Source organism: Musca vetustissima, unplaced genomic scaffold, assembly GCF_032173495.1.
Source record: "Musca vetustissima isolate MV318-11 ecotype Yass unplaced genomic scaffold, APGP_CSIRO_Mvet_v1 utg19638, whole genome shotgun sequence".
Lineage (NCBI taxonomy): Eukaryota > Metazoa > Arthropoda > Insecta > Diptera > Muscidae > Musca > Musca vetustissima.
The window spans coordinates 25,327-43,755 of NW_026881834.1; the positions used below are offsets into that span (position 1 = coordinate 25,327).

Consider the following 18,429-nt stretch of genomic DNA (forward strand, 5'->3'; position numbering starts at 1 on the left):
AAATCCGCTTTTATTGTCATGCTATTAGTTTAGGAAAAACTCTGCTGTACCACATTACCCAAACTTATTCTATGGTGTTTTCGTGCGTTGTTTACAATAAATGTATGCACTCTGTGTTAGTTTGGATAAGATCAAATGGTCTTACTATTAATCGGAGTAAACCAAAGCTTTGCTTTTTAATAGCCCGGGCAATATAGCTATCATTTCTGTTTGTGTGAAGGCGATAGTGAAATGAGGTGTTTAGGAGTAGTTTTTGACAGTAGCTTAGACTAAAAGTCGCATGTTGATAAGCTGCTGTAGAATAACAGACTTAAATTTTGCTGTAAACTATTGTATGGTAATTTCTGGCACTTTTTCTGCCAAATTTCCGTCGTATAGTAAAATCTCTTGTTAGTTATGTGTATTACTTGTGTTGAACACGTTTCGAATTTTGTTAAACAACCGGGATCGTCTCGGAATCAATGGAAAATTCATTTATTTAATTTTGATATGTATTGCTATTTACTGGTAATACATAAAGATATGCATATGTTTAATGCCTGGGAAGCCATAACAGTTATTATAGATGTGATATTTTTCTACACTTCTTTTCTAATTATTGTTTCTCTTTGAAAATTGTTAAATGTTGAAAGTTTCGAATATAATTTTACTTTTTTATTTAATTTCATTTATTTCGCTTTTTTGCAGCAAAGCCAAGAATGTCATTGATAGTTACACAATACAATAATTATTAAAATTCCTCTTATGCCTAGCTTAAACTTAAATAATAATAAAAACATAAAAAATAATTTAAAGCAATTGGAAATATACATGATTCATTACTCTTCTTTTGAGAATGAATTGTGGAATAGGCAGTTATTGTTCACATCTCTGAATTTTAATGGCTTTTGAATTTTAAAATAAACCAATGACACACATAAAGCGTTATCATTCTTGTGCTTTTAGGAAAGCTAATTAATTAGTTGGTACAAATACAGTGCTGTAGTTAAAAATTCTCGATTTACATTGAATTTCGAGCAATTCTAGGTATTGTGTCACTGTAATTATGTATGGTAAATTCAGATCAATTTAGCAATTATACCGCCGCAATTTTCTGTAGATCTTTTTTTGCAGCAAAGCCAAGAATGTCATTGATAGTTACACAATACAATAATTATTAAAATTCCTCTTATGCCTAGCTTAAACTTAAATAATAATAAAAACATAAAAAAATAATTTAAAGCAATTGGAAATATACATGATTCATTACTCTTCTTTTGAGAGTAAAAGAGATAGTCATAGATTTGGTTTTTTGCTTATTCATAACATAACACCCTCATATAACATTTTTATATAATTTTTTACATAATTTAATTATGTATCACAGTGTATTTTACTTAAAATAATGAAATATATTATTTTACAGTAGTTCTCCAATAATCTTTTATCATGTCCGAAGCTTTCTCGGCAATCATGATGACAATTGCATTGGTGTGGCCGGCTGGAATTGTCGGCATTATCGACGCATCTACCACTCGCAAATTATCGATACCATGGACTCTTAACTCTGGATCTACTACGGCATCTGGATCGTTATGTGGTCCCATTTTACATGTACCCGACTGGTGTTGCAGACTGGATCCGTAAAGTCGCAAACAACATTTCCAATAATCTCTACTTGCAAAAGGGTAATTTTCGCAACCCGGAAATTTCTTTGTATTGATCTGTGTACCGATGTGTTTCATAGATTTTGTCTGACCTATTTGTAATATCTAAAATTGAGAAATGCCATTAAGAACTTCATTGTTGTAAACATACATTCTACTTCTATAAAATTTAAATGCACATTGATGGTAAATACTAGGGTCTTTCCAATAATAGAATAATTAATAAAAATTTTTAATTGCATCGGAATAAAAAAGTTGTTTACGTTGGTATTCTTCATTACAAAGTTTTCAATAATAGGATGTTTATCTACTCACTATTTCTATTCCTTCAATCATTGCCGTTATGTCATCGGGGTCCTGCATAAAATTGGGTTCCATAATTGGCCATTGAAACGGATTAGTGCTTCGTAATGAAATACGCCCTCTGCTCTTAGGTCTTAATAGAACGGGAACCATGCCGAAGGTTTCCTAGAGAAAGAATTATTGCATGTCAATGGATAAATACACTTTCATCTGTCTTTTTACCTTTTGTCGAAAATCTTCAAAGACGCTGCGATAAAATGTATCCGTAATTCCAATTAAATTTCTCATCGTTCCCATGTAGTCACCTACCAGTGAACCGGCACCAAGCACGATTTCCATATCTGAATAATCTGAATCGAAATTAGAACTAGGCGTTCTTACAAATGCCAGAGCTTCGGCTCCCCCAGGAATCGTGTACGGGCCTTGACCATGTAATATGTACTTTAAGATGTCGGCGGAATTTATAACTTTTTGATCATTAATTGTGGTTTCGTTTATGGAAAAGACTATGCCATTCAAAGTGACATGGTCCTGCAGATTGAAACCAACTTGTAAGTCCTTTATAACTGTTATGTTCAGTCTTTGTAGATTTTCCTTAGGGCCTATGCCTGACAACATTAGCAACTGGGGTGATGCAATTGCACCGGCTGACAATATTACTTCTTTTTTAGCACGAACAATGTGACGCTTACGATTTTTCATGAATACTACGCCAATCGCCTTTGGTCTGGAGCGGATGTTTTTAGATTTGTTCACTAAAATTTTGGTCACCCAGGACTTCATAGATATTGATAAATTCTTTCGATGTGATACAGGCTTTATGAATGCTTTGCTTGTGCTACACCGCCGGCCGTTTTGAATATTTGCCTGCGCTCTCCCAAACCCCATTAGACTTTCTCCATTGGGATCGGTAATATTATAACCCACTTCATTGCTGGACCTAAGAAAAGCCTTCAGCAGTGTCGATTTAGCAATATTCGCATATGCCACGTTTAATGGTCCATTGGTGCCATGGAATTTAGAATCTCTTAAATGATCTATATCAATATGCTCCGACTTCTTGAAATATGGTAATACATCGTCATAACTCCATCCGCTATTGCCCAAAGATGACCAATGATCGTAATCCTTGCGATGTCCCCGTGAGTACAACATAAAATTAATGAGACTGGTTCCACCCACACCCTTACCTTTTGGCCAATTGCAAACTCCGCCTTCTAGACCTCGACATGCGTTTGGTGTCGGATCGCTTTTGTAGCCCCAATTGTACCGCGTCATTTGAGTCAATGCAGCTGTAAGTGGAACATCGCTGAGGAAAGTTTCCTGATCGCCAGCTTCCAAAAGCAGAACTGTGGCGTTGTGTAGCTCTGAAAGTCGATTAGCCACAACACATCCTCCTGATCCAGCGCCAACAATAATAAAATCATATTCGTCTAAGAATTCGGGCGTATCTGGTAATTTTGTATTCAATAAAGTCGTTTCAAAATCTCGCGCCAAATCCACAATATTCTGACAACTAGAACTCGACAAAAGCGCTCCTACTATAATAATCAGTTGTGTAGAAATCTGAAAATAGAAAAAAGTTGCTTACTGTATGATGCCTTTCTATTATCTAGCAGAAAAGTTTGCAAACCTATTAGCAAGACTGTTCTAAAATGCACAACACGTATCAGTCATTCAAATGTGCTCTATGCACATACATAGGTATACCTATTTTGCTTTATTTGTGGTTATATTTTTATTACGACATTAGGAGTAGTCGTTTACTCAATAATATGTACAAATGTCATCTGTATGTTGTTCGGTTAAAGAGATTATTTTTTTAAACTTCTTACAAAGAAAATTTATCCAGAAACGATTTCACAGCAAGATTTTCAGCTAATATTTAATCAATTGTTACGATTTGTAAACAATCAAAACTATTTGTTCTCTGAAATATTATTTATATGTATGAAATAATATTATTTATATGTATGGAAACATATGCACCTATTTTTAGTCGAACTGTGAACTGGTTTTTATTTAGTAATCTTGTATTTTTATAAAATGAATTCTTTTGTTTGATACAATGTTTTTCATTGAAACATGATTCTTTTATTTTTCATTTAAACATTTTACATTAAGATAAAATATTCATATAAGAAAGATTTCACGTATGCGTATGTACGCTTTTAAGAAACAACTTTCTTATGTCCGATAATTCCATATACGAAAAAAACATATAAGAAAGAAATCTCCGGTTTTTTTAGAGTTTCTTAATCCGATATATATTGTACATTCCATCATGTTTAAGGGTACAAAGCCATAAACCAAATTAATACTACTTAGCAATATTAAAAAAATTGAAACAAAAAACTTTTAAATATCTCAATATAAGAAAAAAAGTGGATTCAAATCACTTTCAAAATAAACGACTCATTTATGTTCTTTCATTCCCTGTTTTTCTAACAGTATTAATTTCTACGGCGTATTTAGAGATAAAAGCGAATTTTTTACACGAAAAAAATAATATAAACAAGTCATATAACTTTTGGACTGCGAATGTACCTAGATGTCCCCAATAATAGTTTGTATTACCAGAAATCCACATTCATATTCAAAATTAAGGTTCTAAACAAATAAATGTTAGAAAAAACCCAAAAGAGGAAATATTGGTTCATCTATAATATCAAATGGATTTCTTGAGTAGTACAAACTATGTTTTATAATAAAAAATTTATCAGTCACGACACATAGAATATTTAGAATTTATTTTTTCTGTAATATTTTGTATTGTTTATTTATTAAAGTGCCATCAAATAATAAAATGAACTCAAATCAATATACATACTTTAATTATATAAACAATTCTCAACTTTTGTTGAATGAAGAGAAATATATGAAGGGTAAAATTTACCCCACCGCCAAAGTTAAAGGTTGAAGAAGATGAAAACCATCTTTGTTGGCGAAATGTTTTACAAAAAATCTCATTCGATTTTGCTGGAGAAATGTAATCTAAAAATTACATACAATATCTACAAAGAAAAAAATTACGCCATATCTCCGAATAGAATAGTGTATGAAATGAAAAAACCTTCTTGACTAGTTACTCTCAACAAACTTCTACACATCAAATATTCACAAATACGCCACAATGTAAATGCTTTCCCCTACTCAACAATTTCTACATACAATTTTGAAAGTGTTAATTTTATTTGTTTGAATCTCCCACAACAATGTAAATTGACCTTGAAATCGGCCGCTAAACCACTTAAATCAAGTTTTGTTGCTACAAAAATAAACAGGTTCGCACAAGTAAATACACTTTTATTTGTATCCTTAATAGAAGAATTAATTAATGACAGCATGGTAAAATAATATGTATAAGGTAACAGCAAGTGTTACATCTACTTTTTTTAGTAGGTTAGCTTATTTATAAATTTCCTACAACAGTTAATGGGATATGAATAGCTTAATTTCGTCATTTGTATATACTTGGTGCTAGTTGTTTTCCACGTTTTTTAATTTAATGTCTGCTATAATGCCAATGCTGCTATATACCCTCACATTCTATACCTAAATTTTTATGGTGGTGATGAAGACTGCTAAAAATGTGTCAAATTCCATCATTAATTTCAAGTTCATGCTACGACAATGTAAAACCAGAGTAAACAACATATATTAGTTAATCGTGATATACCAAAAATTAGTCATTGAATTGTTTTGTGTTGCTTGAGGCTGTGTCTAGTGTGAAGCGTTACAAATTTGATTCCAATACAAATTTCTGCATTCAAAGCCAACAGAGAAATACTTTAACCAAAATAAGCCAACATGCAATATTTTCCTCCGTCGTATAAATGAAGTCGAGTGGATTAATTTCAAGTCCTACGAATGAAGGCCGAAGGATTCAGGTGTGAAAGGAAAGTATTATATTAAAACTCGATCTCTCTCTATCCATTGTAAATAATAGTAGTTTGTAACAATTCAAAAAAAAACAAGTCGGGTACCACAGTCGGTGAAGCAATAATCGTAGTGTTTTACTTATCGGAATTTTAATTTTTTCTCGAACACTGACTTTGAAGCATATGCCAACGTGCAATGAATTACTTACGACATTATTTCTATATTGTATTAATTATACAGGGTTATAATTACGACGATTCTTAAAGAAGGTCCAATAAATTAATTCCTTACACCGTTCATACCTTATCACTGTAAACCATTTTTCGAGTTACTTGTTCTGATATTGGTCGATTGTTAATTTTTTTAAAGTAAAACTACGTACAGAAATGCGGAACGCATGCGTGCGTTTACTAAGACACCCGTTCAACTATTAAGCAATGATGAGAATTTTACTCCATGAAGAAGGCGATTGACATCACCATGATGCTTGGCACGACAAGGTTTCAGCTATCGCATCGTACATACATACGCGCAGCCCTTACACTTCCTATGTATTTGTGTTGTTCGATCTATTGGGGTTCGACAACGTTCGCTAAAATATGGGCTAAATTCCATCAAAAATTTCAAGTTCATGCTACAACAATAGTTAAGCCAGAGTAAACAACATAATAATTAACTGGACTATGGGAGATTATAATGATATTCATCTTTTTTATTTTGTGCAAATGTATAATAATGTTTATGGCGAAGAAAACGTTAACGATTAGCATATCGGTGTGTTGGAAAGTTGAGTGAGTGGTTTTTATACAGGGTCCTACATTATTTTAAACAATATTAAATAGGTTTGGTAGTTTTTAAAATATATATTCCACTCTTGGTGAAGTAATTTTTATTTATTTTCTGAGTAGTGTACCATTTCCATTAGTCGATTTTTAAAATATTTTCATTGAACCTAATAAAATTAACATGCCATACAGTCGAATTCTGTTAAGCGAAAACGAGTACTTAATGGGGAATTTTGAATTATTAGGATAAGTGAAACTCAATAAAACGGTGTGTGCTTATCCGAATTCGATTGAATGTTGTTATTAAAGCACAAACAAATGTAATTTGCCAGACATCCGACCGCCTCAAATATTTTTCTTGAACATATTTTTATCTAAGTCATTTCATATAATTAACATGAACATGTGAATTTTATTGCCTCGGTTGTAGCTTCCGGATCAATTGATATGAAACGGTACCAACATAAGATACTCATACACGAATGACTGTTTGCGTATGTATAATGTATATTTTTGTTGATTCATTATTGCTAATGAGATGTATAACGACCCCACTGTTCGTCAGGGTCAACGATTAATGCAACATGATATGATCTACGTGTTCTAGTACAACTTTCCGTTTCAACTGTGACTGTAAACATATTGATCCACATTAAATTTCTATGAACTAACTGCATATATATCACAAGTAAAATTACAGTGCGGTGGTTGAGATTGCCAGAATTACGTAATACACAGCTGGAAAACGAATGATTAATAACCATCATAATTCGTAATGATTGTCTACAAATCATTGTCGAATCATATACCTATTCATTTCATTTTGGGTCAATGTGCTATATTTCAAATCATTATCTCATTTATGTCTACAGTGGAACACATTTTTAATCAGTATAACATTCAGTAATCCGCACATCATCTCTCTGTTTTAGATTTGCCGCTATTTTACTACTTTGGAGAGTATTTTTTACTACAATGTGAATATTGTAATTGAAGCTAGTGAAGATATGTGGCGATATTCGAAACTGTAAAGTTCCCTACCTCACTTCTGCTTTTTTAGCGCTTTGTCACGATTTTTTTATTTTTTTTTTAATGGAATAAAAAATACATTTTATATGTACATTTTTATTTATATTTAAAATAATATAATATATTTCCTTCCATATAAAGCTGTATGATACCCTACACCGCTTTGCATATATAGTAGTGTTCAACTGAAGTTGACTATGTGAAAATATGTAGTAATCTCTTTATTTAGTTTATATTATATTATAATAGCTTATATTTTTCGCAAAGTTTAAGAATTCTTGATTGTTATAGTACGTTTACATTTAACCGGATTTCGTTAACCGAGTGGGTTTCAATTGTCAATTCCTTTGCATATATGTCAAATAAATCCTCACAAAGTGTGTTAACCCGGTAAAAAGTTCTAAATATTAAGATTTAATTTTAATAAATATTTAATAAAAAGATTTGTAATATACGGTCACAAACAAGCAAATAGAAATGACTAGAGAAGAAGTCGGGTTGGGGTTAATAATATCAATACGAGAGATGTCTGAAGAATATAGTGTCCCCAGAAGTTCAATATCAAATACAGTATTTTTCGGTTAATTGCACATCAAAATTTGCACAAATTTTTATTCAATTAACCGAGGAACCAATTATCCGAACCCGCTTAATTGAATAGTTTGTTCAATTACAGTAATCACGTATAATTGGAACTACTACAAATTACGCTTTCTCGCAGTTTTTCCTTAGCAATAAACATATATTTTGAATTAGTAGAGATGCCACCTAGTATTTTTCAGAAATTATGTCAAATATGTATGTAAAAAATGCCAGATTATTTTTCAATTATTATTTTGCAATTAACCGCGGAAAGGTAAAAGGAAATTTATTTTTGATGACATGAATTGTGAACCAATTAAGCGGGAAAATCAATTAACAGGGTTTAATTATCCGAGAAAATTTACATGTGTTTTCCTATGAAATATTTTTTGTCCCATCATGTTGTTCAATTAAGCGTGGAAACCAATTAACCGTTGTGTCAATTAACCGAAAAATACTGTATATTGAAGAAGTATAAAGCCACAATCTTAGTATCGTTGACCCATATAGGAGGAAGTCCACCAAACAAAAGCTTATTTGTCTATGCAGATGGTCAATAACAATAATTTATTACATGTTACCAACTAGCAAAAGTCCTACAAAAAACAATAGCTGCCACATGTATACGTACACGTCATATTTAAATCTGATTACGAGAAAACCGTCCTGCAACAAATGTGATTATTTCACCTTGTCACCAACTGAAGCGGTAAAAATTATTAAGTTGGGAAATTATAATTCAACACTGAATAATATCGTTACCATTTGAAAATTTGCTGACATAAGAGGTACTTGTAAATTGTCACCGTTTCTTTTGATGATAAGGTTAAATAAGCACATTTTTGCAGAACGGTTTTCACGTTATCAGGTCTGTTAATTTGAATGACTACATTACTACTATTATATTAATGTATCGATTTGTGTGCATTGAATACCTTTTAATAATTTTACAATCAATTTTTTGTTGTTCTTTTAAATTTAAGTTTTTACATAAAATGTTTCATTTATCTTTCCAATTCGATTTATATGAATTTTCAAGAACGTACCTGTCGTGTAATTATTTTTATTTATTTGTTTTAAGGCCCGTATATAAGCCCGAAATATCAACAGTTACTCTCACGTACAGGATTTTATACGCTTTTATAGTAATCCTTTTAAAAGACTAGAGAAGAAAATCGACATCAGCCAGTTAGCTTTTATTTGTACATATTTTTTCTGATAATTTTTCATTGAATAATTTTATAATTCAATTAAGAATTGATCTCTATTAGGTCAGAAATTAGTTGTGTCTGCTTACTTTTCCAAAAAGTACGTTCTATTTGAGAGAGTACATGATATAAGTCCGCTTTTAATTAAAAACTCTGGTTAATTGGAAATTATCCTCTCTAATTGAAAATCCGTTTAAATAATAAAAAATCGGTTAAATGAAAACGAAATTATTTCTTACGTTTCTTTGAAAAACAGTAAGTCTGATTTTTCACAAGCAAATTTTTATTTGGCAAATACTGAGTTTGTTGACGAGAGGGGTTCGAGGAAGAAAAACAAAAATTTGCCTGTTCAGAATTTGCCGTACACGCAAATTCTGCTTTGCTCTGTTCGTTGTAAACAATTTTGTTGACATTTCCTTTTGAACCTATTCGCTTTACTGACACACAGCCGGCTTTTGTTTACAAACCTGTTGCTTTAATTTGTGCAAGTGAAATTTAATTTTTAATTTTTGCAATTTATATAATAAATATATAAAAAATAAATAAAATATTAAATCTTTAAAATGCAAACACTTTTGACTTTTATTTTCTTTCTTTTGTATTTTGATTCGCAAATTTGGCAAAGAAAAATTTGCTAATGGAAAAGCAAGCGAAAATTTCAAAAGAGAAAACAAAAAATTTGCCAAAGAAAAATCTGCCTGTGGAAAAGCAGACTAACATTTACTCAGTAAGTTCTATGTCAGAGAATAAGCCGTTTTTATTCTTATTTGCAATTTTTTATACAACACAGTTTAAAGTTGAAATGTTTGGTGTTTGAAAAAATTTACTCCATAAAATTCGTTCAGAAAACTCCAGTAAGATTTTTGTTGTTGAACTGTCAAACTTGTCTCTCTCTCGTTACTCTCTTTTACTGGATTTTTGGGTAAACCAGAGTTGAACAGAACTAAATTAAGAGTAAGTGTGTGAGAGCGTAACTGAGAGATCATCAACAAAAATGTCTGACGCAAAGAGATACAAAGAGAAAACGTGTTTGGGAATCACCGCTATCGTACTATTTTGTGCATTAGTGGGGTAAACATACAACATTTAGTACAGTGTTGAACAGAACTAAATTAAGAGTAAGTGCGTGAGAGCGTAACTGAGAGATCATTAACAAAAATCACTGACGCAAAGAGAGACAAAGAGAAAACGTGTTTGGCCATCACCGCTATCGTACTATTTTGTGCATTAGTGATTTAGTAACATTTGCTAGCAATTGTTATCAAATATATGGTCTGTTCCCCTACTGCAAGAATCTACTCGATTTTACTATTTTCTTCGATATCACAAAGGAAAAATTCGTTATCGTAGTAAAAACTAGTAGATTCTTGCAGTACGGGAACAGACCAATAAAATATATTCCATAAAATGTTATGTATGTCGATTAAATTTTGAAAGATGAATACTGTCAAACGCAAATTTATGAAAAAATTGGAAACATATGACTGCATGAAACTACCAACATAAAAATTCTAATACATTTATTAATTGAAACTTTTGTTTTAATTTCTTAGCTATGATTTTAGTGATATTAGTTACTTTACTTTTACCGATGTTTTTTTCCTGAATGAATAAATATTTTTTTCTGTTTGAAAACGTTGCACGTCGAATTCAGGTGGCAACTATGTATTTTGACAAACATCATTGCGCTAAATCATGATGCAATAATAAAGTGATGTATCAAAACAAAAACATTTGTTTTTGTCTCGATTATCTGTCAAATATTTCCATATAATATTTAACATGGTTGGCAACATTGTACATCGAATACAAGTAGAAATTATCCTTTTTGAAGTTAATCGAGACATCAGCTGCGCTACCTATTTATTGTGTCATGCGCTTAATGAAGTACCTATTTATAGCACCATGCATGCCACAATAAATAGGTAGTCCAACTGGTATTCGATGTGCAATGTTGCCAACCATGTGAAACATTATAAGGAAAAATTTGACTGATGGCCGAGACAAAAACAAAATTTTTGTAAAATAAATGATTTTTTGTGATAAAAACACTTTTTTGAAGAGTTGCCACTCGCTAACTTTTTGAAGAGTTGCCACTCGCTAATCCATATGACACACACAGGGGGGCTCATCGTTGAGTGGAACCCTTAAAGTTTCAGCAAATTGTTGGCGTAAGAAACAAAAATAAGACCATATATGAAGGACCATGTGTGCATTTTATTGAATCAATCGGCGGCACTATTCTCGATCCCAGCTTTGGACTACTGTGAGTTTTCAAATAGGTATACGTAGTCGAGAGTAAGAGTCTAAACGCAACCATAGAGTCTAGAGTCAGCGACAGTCGTTTGCCGTGTGTTTCTTATAGGCAACGGGAAATCGCGACGGCTGACGTTCGCGTCTGAGTCTAAACGCAACCATAGAGTCTAGAGTCAGCGACAGTCGTTTGCCGTGTGTTTCTTATAGGCAACGGGAAATCGCGACGTCTGACGTTCGCGTCTAGCGGCATGACGCTAGAATAGATTTTATTCATTTTTGCTCAGCGTCATACTCAAAATTTCTCTCTTGCTCTCAATTGAGTTGCCATATTTTAGGTAAAAATCAACAGTGCTACCAAATTTCAATGAGAATTTATATCAAAACATATGGCAGTACTGTTAAAAAAACAAATATTTTCAAAGATTGTGGATGTTTTTTAATGAATTATTAATAAAATGGAAGAAAAATAATTTTTTCAATAATTTTATCCAAGTTCCTTGACATTATTGTTTATTAAATAATAAATTGATTTTGGTTTGCACAACGTAAAATTTTCTGTCAGAAAATGAAAACAAATAATTGACATTTTGTGCCGCTAACGCTAACTCTTTCGTTTGGTTTTCACGCCGGCGAAAAAGTATGACGCTGACTCGTGACTCTCTGGTTGCGTTTAGACTCTAAAGGACTAAGCAGAATGTTCGCGTTCGAAGCGCAGTGCACAACAACGTCAAGCGTTAAGGGCTAAGCAGAATGCTCGCATTAATGCCATGTACAGACGAGCGTTGTTCGCTCTCTCATTCGTTGTTCGACCCTTAATTATGAAGTAATTACTTAGTTCCCCATACAAAATTGTCTGAGCGAACACCGACTTTTGTACGTTGTTCAATTCGAATCACTCTCTGAATCACCAAGAATTTTGTCCCATCTCTAACAATTGAGAGAATTTATCGAAAATAAATTAATTTTGACAGCATGAAAAAATTTTTAAATTTTTCAAACTTTTTCAGTAAAATTGAAAATGATGAATGAAAAGTAACCAAAATTCTAGTTTTTATATATGCAGAAGAATGTAAATTTTGTTGTCTACATAATGCAATATGCATTTCTTTCCCCTTGGTTCTAATTAGCGTACAAAACGAGAAACAAAAGTGGGGAAACCCAAACAAAAATTCTCCAATTTTTTAGGGGTTGATATTATAGTCAGGAGAAAGAGAATTATTTTTTCTATTTAGATCCATATGTGATTCACGCAAATATGTTACAATTTTGGTGTAAAACAAGAAACAAAAAGTTTTAAATAAAAAAACTCTGATGACATGAATTAAGAATAGTGTTGTATGAACGGGTTAATTCATGTACGTAATTCTGAGAGCGAACTACGTTGTTCGAATGCCAGTCAGAACATGGCATAAGCCATCCCTCGCATTATATGTTATCGATAACCTTGTGGTTGATGCATTTTCAATAAAGCGGTGTACACACTATCCTTTTTGAGTGACAGTTTCGATAACTTATAGGTTGTTACAGTTTTGTTGTGTTTTTCAAACCGACATTCAAATTTATAAATTGTGCTAATAAGACGCCGTAAAAAAGAAATATATTAATAAAAATGGATGATAAAAAAATTGGATGTAAATTTTTAATAATAATAATCAAAAATAGGCTTCGAATTTTATTGGCTTCTTAATGAAATCTCGGTCTCACATTTTTTTGTGAGATTGTTGTTGACCATTATGTGGATTTTTATGAGCTATTTTTTTTTTTTGATAAATCAGCTTAAATACATTCGTTTCTCTCAAAATTGTCATTCGGATCATAAATGTGACCCGTACCTTGTTTACAATTTAACATCAACAGACGACGGACATGCATAAATCTACTCAGAAAGTGATTCTGTGCATGTTTTCAAAAAGAACCATGTATCTACCTCCTTTTTTCATTTTGTTGTTGTATAAATTAGCCTAACGGTCATTGTTGTTATTATTATTATAATTTATTCGAAATAAACAGAAAAACAAGTTAAATAAAATAAAAATAATTATTATAAACAAAACAAAAAATAATAAAATAATATTAAAAAATAAAACATATAAAACGAAACTTAAGCACGTCCTCATTTTTTATAAATAAAGCAATAGGCAGAGAGAATAGGGCAAATGTCGTAGTATTAGCAGCAGAAGTAGAAATTAAATTGAAAGAAGAAGAATAAACAAACAAACGAGACGAGTAAAAAAGTCTTAGGGCAGAGAAATGTGAAAGAATCCTCTTGCCTGTCTACTTTTGTGTTTTGGGATCACCATAAATGCCTGTGAAGAGGGCATTACTGCCCTCCTCATCAACATTGATTTTGGCAACATGTTTGGCGTCACCAAACATCAGGCTTGTTTCCGTGGAGAAGCCACTCAAGTTGGCGGTATGCTCGAACAGATTGTTGATGCCCAATTTGCGTAGAATCGGTGCCAATTCCAAATTCTCCACGTTTATGCCTCATGGGTATGAAAGAATACTGGCAAGGGGTGGCATAGAAAATCTATCTATGCGTACCTCTTCGGCTTTGGTTCTGAAGTCCAACGATTCAAGTTCATCTTGGAAATTCTCCTTCATGTAGGCATCCAAATTGATGGACTTATCGAAGTAGATACGATCGGCAGCGGTGAATTCCAAATGCATTTTCTTAGTATGGCTGTAGCACATTTGTTTCTCCAGGCGATAGCCATTGTTGACATGTTTCTTGTTCTTGGCCCACTGCAGACGTAGTCCCTGAACCAGCTCCTCAGTGTTGATATGCTATCGGTTGGTTTCTCATAGCTCTGGAGAAACTTGCACGACTCAAACCACCAAATCTTCTCCTGGTAAATATTGTCCGCTTCAGAAGTGTCAGACTGCTTTATTTTTTGAGTTCCCTTCTGTAAGACGAACGAATTGTGTTGATTTTCTTTTTCACGTCGTCCACAGTACAATTATTTTATACTTTTTCAATTTATGTAACAGTTATCCATACGATTTCATTTTAATGTCGCGTGACATGTACTCTGGACTGGTTATGTCCCAGAGACACCGTTGCATTTCATAGCAACATAGGAATTCTTTTAAAAATTCGTTTTCGGAGTCCATGTCATTGTAGAAATTTATTGTCTGACTGTCGTTTTTTATGTTCACATTATCGAACCAACAAACATCCAACATCTGAATGTCACGCAACCATAAATTTTTTTGTGGTTGCCTGATGACTGAGAGAAACTACACTGGCAGGCAAACCGATATTTCAGCAAGAGTGTCATTCAAAAATGATAGTGGGTACATCGCTTAACACATAACCCGATTCGATTAGTCGAAATCGATTTACTTATCCCTAATCATAGTTTGCCTAAACCTCATTCGTAAACAACACGGTTTCCATTTCATTTAGTTATCCATCCCACCTCATTCGTAAACTTTCGGTTATACCATTTTTAGTTCATCTTTATCGGCCATTTTGTCTTCTCCTCCCATTCGTTAGCTGGTGGAACGTTTTTATTTTGTTGGCGAAGGCTGGCGTACGATGCGTACGACGTCGCTTGAGTCTTGGCAGAACGACGATTAACAAGCGAATTTTGTGAAGGCTGGAAATAAAGGAAATAAACGAGCGCGCCTGTACTGAAAATTTGAGCATAAGTTTCTTATTACATACAAACATTTGTAGACGGATATATGGACGTGCCGTAAGTAGAATCTGTGGCAAAATGTTTAATATAAACTGAAAAATTAAAAAAATAAGTTTGTGCACTGTTTGTTGATGGCGTCAGTCTTGTGTTTGTGTCGGCATTTTAATAATTATGAAATTGTTTAGGTAAACGAAGCGCGCCTGTACTAAAATTTAAGCATAAGTTTCTTATTACTTTCAAACGTTTGTACACGGATATATCGGATATATGGACGTGCCGTAAGTGTGAATCTGTGGCAAAATCATTTAATATAAACTGCACAATTAAAAAAAAAAAGTTTTTGCGTTGTTTGTTGATGGCGTCGGTGTTGTGTTTGTGTATCCTTCAGTTGTCGGCATTTTAATAATTATTAATCATGAAATTATTTAGGTCGAGAAATAGTGATAGTCTAGAGCTGTCTGAGTACTTCAACAATGACGACAGTGAGGGGTATCGCTTGGCAGAGTTTCTACAGAAGAGGCGAGGCTGTGTACAGCGTCAGAATCTGCTGTTCGTAAACAATGAGCCATTTCGTTTGAGCGTAGATGTACAGACAGAGAAAGCCGCAGATGAAACAATCAGAAAGCAAGTTGAAACTGCAGTTCAGGAGGAAAATGAAGCAAAACACAATCAAATTGAGGATGTCAATGGGCCGAGCGTCAAGGAAGATATCATTGCTAATGCAAACACATCGATTCCAGCACCTAGTCCCAAAAGAGCTAATTCAAGTAGTGTCCCTCAATCGCCAGCAGCAAACAATTTAAACAATTCGCCTTTCTTTAAACAAGCCTCACCATTAAGGTCATCACCAGCACTTCGTCCTAGGGTTTCGTCTGCTATTCGTAAGAGTGGCGGCTACTCGCCGAGTGATCACCTTCGACGGTGCAGTCTCAAGCGATTGTCGAAGTTTGGACGACGAACGTTGCTGCAAGAATTTGAGAACACAGTTTCCGACTCCGCCTTTGTAAGTAAAGGTACTTATTTACATTGTGGACTATGATATTTTAATTAGTTGTACTTTCAGGCACCTGATGTGTGTAGCACTCCCTTATCGCAGGAATCTGTTCAAAGCAAGATAACTTCTAAAAATGATGAAAATGTTGTACCTAATGGAGAAGAGAATAAGAGCATAACTAAACCAAATGGAAGCGACACAGATAAGCTATTCACTACCATGCAGTGTAAAGATACCGAGTTGAAACAAATGTTGGGAAATATTCCCGATACTACACTGAGGAACACGGGGCATGGTGAGAGAAGCGGAAACGACACCTTAGTTGAAAAGTCACCAACTAAACAAAATTCACACGTTGCTTTCAAAAGGGTGTACACTTTAGAAAGGGGTGAAAAACCTGGGCAAGTGGTATTAACGCCAGAGAAGGGTCCATTAGTGAAACATCGTAACCTTAATCTTTCCAACGTTTCAAAACGCAGCAGCATACACAGCATGAGAAAAGATAGTTCAAAATCAGAAATGACTAACCGATGTTTGTTGTCCAAGACATCTGTGATGCCTAACCAATCAATGTTTACAAGCCCAAGAGTCAAACTGCCGGATGTTCGACTCTCTGGCAGCCTAATGGAAATAAGTTCAAATGACAGTCACCATGTGTCACACAATAAAAACGTACATGCTCCAAACTATATATCTGGTAAAGATGACATAAGTGCTATGAATATTACACTACTTACGCCACGAGAGAGTAGCTTGCGAAATAATACTATAGCAGTGACTGAGGATGCCACAAACAATCAGTCACACGTAACACTACGAGTAGAAAATCCCTCGATTTTACAATCTTCTCAAAATAACAATAGTATACATCCACAAAAATGTATTCGTTCACCCTTTGTAGTTCCTTCATCCGAACAATGTCATGTATCATTCACAACCTCAATGAAAAAATGCCATACTTTAGCTCATGACGACCTTACCGATGAGGAAGTTCCTAATACCCAACAGATAAACATTTCTTTTGCAAATATATCCAATAGTCAGGGAGTGATTGTTCCAGAGACACAAGACATAACAGAAGTACAGAATTGCTTTACACTTCAATCGGGATCGAATATGGTGGTAATACCCGTTAATCAAACATTTAACAACACACGCCCACAACGTCCGGCTAACACACCCGCAGAGGATGCAGGACTGCGACAAAACTCGGAAAAACTGCCTAATCCTGAAGAACAATTCGATGATGATACAGACAATATTAAACTGACAGATATCATGACGGATGACGAGGAACCCACTGTCAAGTCAAATATGACCCCTTCAATGGAGAATACTAGTCAGGCTCCATTAAACCTTGCTGCAGGCAATCATACTCGCTCTAAACGACTACGGAAAAAATCTCTTCCTAGGCGACGTCTTCGAATGGAACAATCGCAGATTGCAAGTACTGAAACAGAAACAGAATTGGCTCCTTTGCCACTTCATAATAAAATGGGGCACCGTAAGCGCAGCTCAAAGAAAAAGCAGATACCTTTGAATAAAGCACCTGGTACTCCCTTAAATGGAGAAAGGTTTGCCCTCGAATTAGCACGAATGAGCAACTATGAAATTCTTGACTTACGCAAACGTAATTCCATGGGTAGAGTTTTTCCTATGAATGGAAGAAAATCTTCTCGTGCTAAAGAGGAAGCAATTAAGAAACAGCTACAACTCGATGATGAAATAGAAATTGAATTAAAAAGAAGGAATAGGGAGATATCTAGAAGAACATCTGACGAACATATTGATCCTCTTAATCCAGAAAAAGGTTCAAATATGTCGTGCCAGAATATCGGTAACAATGAAAATAATACGGTCGAGCAATGCTTACCAGCCCCAGATGAATTCCGTGATGTGACTTCACAAAGAGAACTTGAAGATTGTAATGGCACTTTAATCGATGAATTATCAAGCGAGCGCGTATCCTTCGTAAGTTAAATTGTGAATAGCAAAATAAAATATTAAAATAATTTTCTATCTAATTGCAGATGGCAAAAGTAAACCAAAAACAAGTACGTAAAGTCGCCATGGTAAGTATGTTCTAAGTGTTTAGTCGCA

At 33.8% G+C, this 18,429-nt stretch overlaps 1 protein-coding gene across 1 annotated transcript; it reads right to left on the minus strand.

Annotated features, from left to right (window-relative positions):
* Positions 1 to 1,394: 1,394 nt before the first annotated feature.
* Positions 1,395 to 6,151, minus strand: LOC133327878 (glucose dehydrogenase [FAD, quinone]). Its single transcript, XM_061536412.1, has 4 exons — positions 6,134 to 6,151; positions 2,172 to 3,515; positions 1,962 to 2,114; positions 1,395 to 1,751 (listed from the first exon to the last, which is right to left on the minus strand). The coding sequence occupies exons 1-4, from the start codon at positions 6,149 to 6,151 to the stop codon at positions 1,395 to 1,397; spliced, it is 1,872 nt and encodes a 623-aa protein (XP_061392396.1).
* Between the last annotated feature and the right edge of the window lie 12,278 nt (positions 6,152 to 18,429).

Excerpts from the sequence above, each read along its gene's own strand:
- LOC133327878 (XM_061536412.1), bottom strand. Across the intron at positions 2,115-2,171 it reads TTGAAGATTTTCGACAAAAG|GAAACCTTCGGCATGGTTCC; the intron begins GTAAAAAGACAG and ends TTCTTTCTCTAG. Across the intron at positions 1,752-1,961 it reads TGATTGAAGGAATAGAAATA|ATATTACAAATAGGTCAGAC; the intron begins GTGAGTAGATAA and ends TCTCAATTTTAG.